The sequence below is a fragment of the Dipodomys ordii genome, unplaced genomic scaffold (assembly GCF_000151885.1).
Source record: "Dipodomys ordii isolate 6190 unplaced genomic scaffold, Dord_2.0 Scaffold26, whole genome shotgun sequence".
Classification (NCBI taxonomy): domain Eukaryota; kingdom Metazoa; phylum Chordata; class Mammalia; order Rodentia; family Heteromyidae; genus Dipodomys; species Dipodomys ordii.
In genome coordinates this window covers 10,514,475-10,518,802 of record NW_012267242.1, presented here as the reverse complement: position 1 = coordinate 10,518,802, position 4,328 = coordinate 10,514,475, and the positions used below count along the sequence as shown (strand labels likewise).

The 4,328-nt window shown below is 36.4% G+C and overlaps 1 protein-coding gene across 1 annotated transcript; it reads right to left on the bottom strand.

Annotated features, from left to right (window-relative positions):
- Positions 1-386: 386 nt before the first annotated feature.
- Positions 387-4,111, bottom strand: Degs1 (delta(4)-desaturase, sphingolipid 1). Its single transcript, XM_013015352.1, has 3 exons — positions 3,347-4,111; positions 647-1,252; positions 387-418 (listed from the first exon to the last, which is right to left on the bottom strand). The coding sequence occupies exons 1-2, from the start codon at positions 4,061-4,063 to the stop codon at positions 1,106-1,108; spliced, it is 864 nt and encodes a 287-aa protein (XP_012870806.1). The 5' UTR covers positions 4,064-4,111; the 3' UTR covers positions 387-418; positions 647-1,105.
- Positions 4,112-4,328: the final 217 nt, after the last annotated feature.

The window sequence follows — 4,328 nt, the reverse complement described above, 5'->3', positions numbered from 1 at the left end:
TGTCTTGGACATTGCTTGACACTTTAGAAACCTTCAATATGGCTAATATATTTGATATAGCTATTTTTAATATATTCAATATAGCTATTCTATAGCTAATGTATTTTAAAGTACTTTTCTACATTATACCATATTTCTCCAAGTGACAAATTCAGAGGAAACCAGCACAGACCTCATAGCACAGCATCTCAGCTACTTGAGACCAACTACCTCAAGCAGCAGTGACAGAACATAGATGTCTACCAGGTAAGCTGCTTCTGATTCAAAAGTCAAGAAACTGGGCGTTGGACATTATCATGCTAAGTACTTTATTCATGAGTCTAATTAGTTCTCATCTCGAACTAATCAAAAAATTAGAATAAGTAATTTGACTCATAGAAAGTTCCATCTCAAACTTTTATACTACATCAACTCATGCCTTTTATTTATTTATTTATTTATGGGTCCGGTCGTGGGGCCTGAACTCTGGGCCTGAGTGCTGTCCCTCAGCTCTTCAGCTCAAGGCTAGCGCTCTACCACTTGAGCCATAGCACCGCTTCCGGCTTTTTTCTTTTTGCTTATGTGGTGCTGAGGAATCGAACCCAGGGCCTCAGGCATGCAAGGCAAGCACTCTACCACTGAGCCAACTTCCCAGCCCAACTCATGCCTTCTAAAAACTACTTTTTTCTTCAATGGAATTTTGCAGCTGTCTTTTCCCATTATCTAGGTGACCATATTACATGATATAAAAACAGTGACATACAAAGATGCAATGCACACTAAATATAATTAATGACTCAGTTTATTAGCTGTCTTGATTAAGTAAAACTATGGAGTGAAAATAACCAGGTAGAAATAGTTTTTTTCTTTTTTTAAATGATAAGCTTACAAGGTGACAGAGACAGGGAGGACACTCTCAGGGATGACGACACAGGACAAGGACAGCGAGTATGAAATTCAGGCTGCTATTTCAAGTCAGAACTCGCCTCTTCATACCACTGAGTTTGAAATTTTGACAGAGCCACTTCTAAGCATCAGTAGTTTTAAGCTTAATAATGTAAAAACTTCACTTTATCAGCGCTTTTTTTTTTAAGCTTTGGAGAGAATCTCCTTGCTGGGAAGATATTTATTCCAGAACCTCCTGCCCTTTTGGAGGCCTCTTCATCCTCGAATAGGGACTTAGGGTATCATCCACCACAAAATCATACAGGACTTTCAGCCAGGAATTGTAGTGGGGAAGGTTGTCATAATATTCAGCTGCGATTTTCCTCACCTAGAAGTGAACAAAGACAGCAAGGTGAATAGGGTCACTGAGGCCTCTTGAAGGAGAGGGTCAAAACACCAAGCCATACAAATGCCCATACCTTTAATCACTTAAAAAAATCTCTTATTTTTATCTTGTTGATACAATCATACACTTTAAGTCGGTACATTGTTTAGATTATGTCTCACCATAACTGCTAAAAAAGTCATTCTATTGTTTTATTCCTGTTAAATGCTCAATAGTTCTATACAATAGAACTATTATAGTATAACTATGAAATGGTAGGTAGTTATTGAATGAGCAAGACTGGGAAGTGGTACTGTGGTTCAAGGTGGTAGAAGGCTAGCCTTGAGCACAAAGAGGCGTAGAAACAGTGCCCAGGGTCCTGAGTTCAAGCCCCACAACCAACACCAACAACAAACAAAAAACTAAAAGTAAGAATGAACAAAACTTGTACTCCTTCGCAGGCATATGTATCAGAGAAAGAGCAGGAAAGGCATAATCTCACTCTTCAGATGCTTGTTAGTTTAGCTAAGGAATAATGACACCATAGAAAACCAAGAAGTGAATTACCACTGAGGTAGAATGGGCAGTAAGGGAGCTAATGTGTGACTAAGGTTAGTTTTCAATTCTGAGAACCTCAAAAAAACTCATGTTGTACTTCATGTTGGGAAAAATTCTTGTGTTCAACTAATGATTAGATTTTTCCTGAACCCATAATCCCTTAAAAAAATCTGCTTCCACTCCTGGATGAGGCAAACAGTCCTCACAGTATTCAGCAGGACACTGGCAGGATACCAAGAACAGGGGCCTGAAGTTTAATGCTGCCTTTAGTCAAGTAGATGCTATTTTCTCCTTAATACTTTATCAAAAAAATGAAAGACCTACTGAGCCCTTGAAAGAATAGTAAATTAAGCACTCATCTGACTTTTCCTCAACCTGGTTTTTTTTTTAACCAACAATTTACTATACATGGATTCTTCATATACTGCTTATGGAACAAACATACACTCTTTGTTGAAGCTATGGATGGTTCAGGTAAAGTTAAAGATGTTAAACATCAAGTTATCTCTAATATTTCATCACCAAATATTACAACATGTATTTCCAAAGAATATTTTTCCAACAAAGCCAGAATTCCATTATTATAACTGAGAAATGGGACAATGACACAATATTATCTAAAACATATCCAGACTGTAAAATGCCATTTGTAACTTGTTCTGTCCTCACTTTGGGGCTCCAAAGCAGTATCAACTGATATATGTGTCTTTTGTTGTCATGTTATGTAAGTTTTAAACAGTCAATGTTTAAATTTTTGATTAGTGGATGTGACAGCATGATGTATGATGGCTAGGGTTCCCTTGTATCATAGCTTTAAAATAAAATCAAGAGGGCTGGGAAGTTGGCTCAGTGGTAGAGAGCTTGCCTTGCATGCATGAGGCCCTGGGTTTGATTCCTCAGCACTATATAAGCAGAAAAAAGCTGTGACTCAAGTCGTAGAGTGCTAGCCTTGAGCTGAAGAGCTGAGGCACAGTGCCCAGACCCAGAGTTCAATTCCCATGACTGACAAAAAATAAAATAAAATAATACTTATTTCCCTTTTAAATATTTGGAGTTTTTTTTTTCTATAATAAGCCTTTTGTCAGCCTTTCTACCCAGTTAAAGGCTAATAAGACAACTTAGTAGGAAGATAGCAGAAAAGAATGATTATTTTTAGAAAAGATGAAGAATCAAGGTTAAAATGTCTTCTTTCATTTACTCCACAAACAATACACTAAAAGTCAAGGAAAAGAGACAGTATCTCGTAGACAGCTTTGGTTTGCTATTTCTGAGTTACTTTACCACCTGAAAGATTCTGTACATCCTCCAAAACTCTCGAACCCTAAGGACAGCCACTAAGCTTAATATACAAGATAATGAAACCTCAACAAAATTTGGCTGGTGGACACAACATATATACTCTTTACTTTAAAAAAAAATTTTTTTTGATACTCAGCTTAAGATTCACAACATATATGAGATTGCTTTTAAATTGAGCAAGTTAAGACTAATTCTGATTATATAACCATCAGAAGTTTAAATGTCAAATCTTTTACTTACCAATGGAAGGTTTCTTCCAGGAATATTGGGGAAGTCATGATGTTCATTGTGATAACCTACATTGAAGGTAAGTAAATTCAGAGGCCCATAATATGAGTAAGTTTCATGTCCTTTTAAGAACATGTAATGTTCAGCTATAAAATGTCCAGAAATTGGGTGTAAACCCAGACCAAGTAGAGATGCAGCCAACATGTAGATTAAAGACTTAATTCCAAATACGTAGTAAACTATAATATCAAAAATAATCTGAGCCACAGTATTGATCACTTCCAGGTAAGAAATGGGTTTGGGGTTGATGAACAGAGGCCGGAAACTATAAAAGAGAGGCTGAAGAATAACCCATAAAAACTTTCTTAATGTGGTACAGAAGAACCAGCCCTCAAAATCAGTAGGAATGTCCACATCAATGCCATCAGCTCCCAGGTATCGATGATGATCCATGTGATACCTCTTAAAGGAAATAGAATATGGAACCCCAATAGGAAAATTAGCAAACATTCCAAACCAGCGATTCCACAGTGACTTGTGGTGGCCAAAGGCAAAATTGTGAGAAATTTCATGAATAGCCAGAGTCATTGAGTGATTAAGGCAACTGCCAAAGACATAGGCCCAAAATATGACCCATTTCCAGTCCAAGTCTTTTACTAAGTAAAATGCAACCACCTGAGTGAAAAACATCATAATTATAATCCATATCAATCTGGGATCAGGTTTCATCAAGGATTTTATCTCTGGATACTTGGCTGTAAGAAAAAAACAAAAAACAATCAGGAATGGAGTAAAGTACAGAGTAGTCTAGCAATTATAATTAAGTAAATATTCCTCTAAATTATAATGTTCCCTATCAAAGTCTTTACCAAATACTTATCTCCTTTAGGGAAAGAATATATCCTGATATTAAACAAAATACTGTTACACAACAATTATATCAATGTTTAGACAGAATTCTGTCATATTTGCTTTATGTAAAATTTTAAGTCAA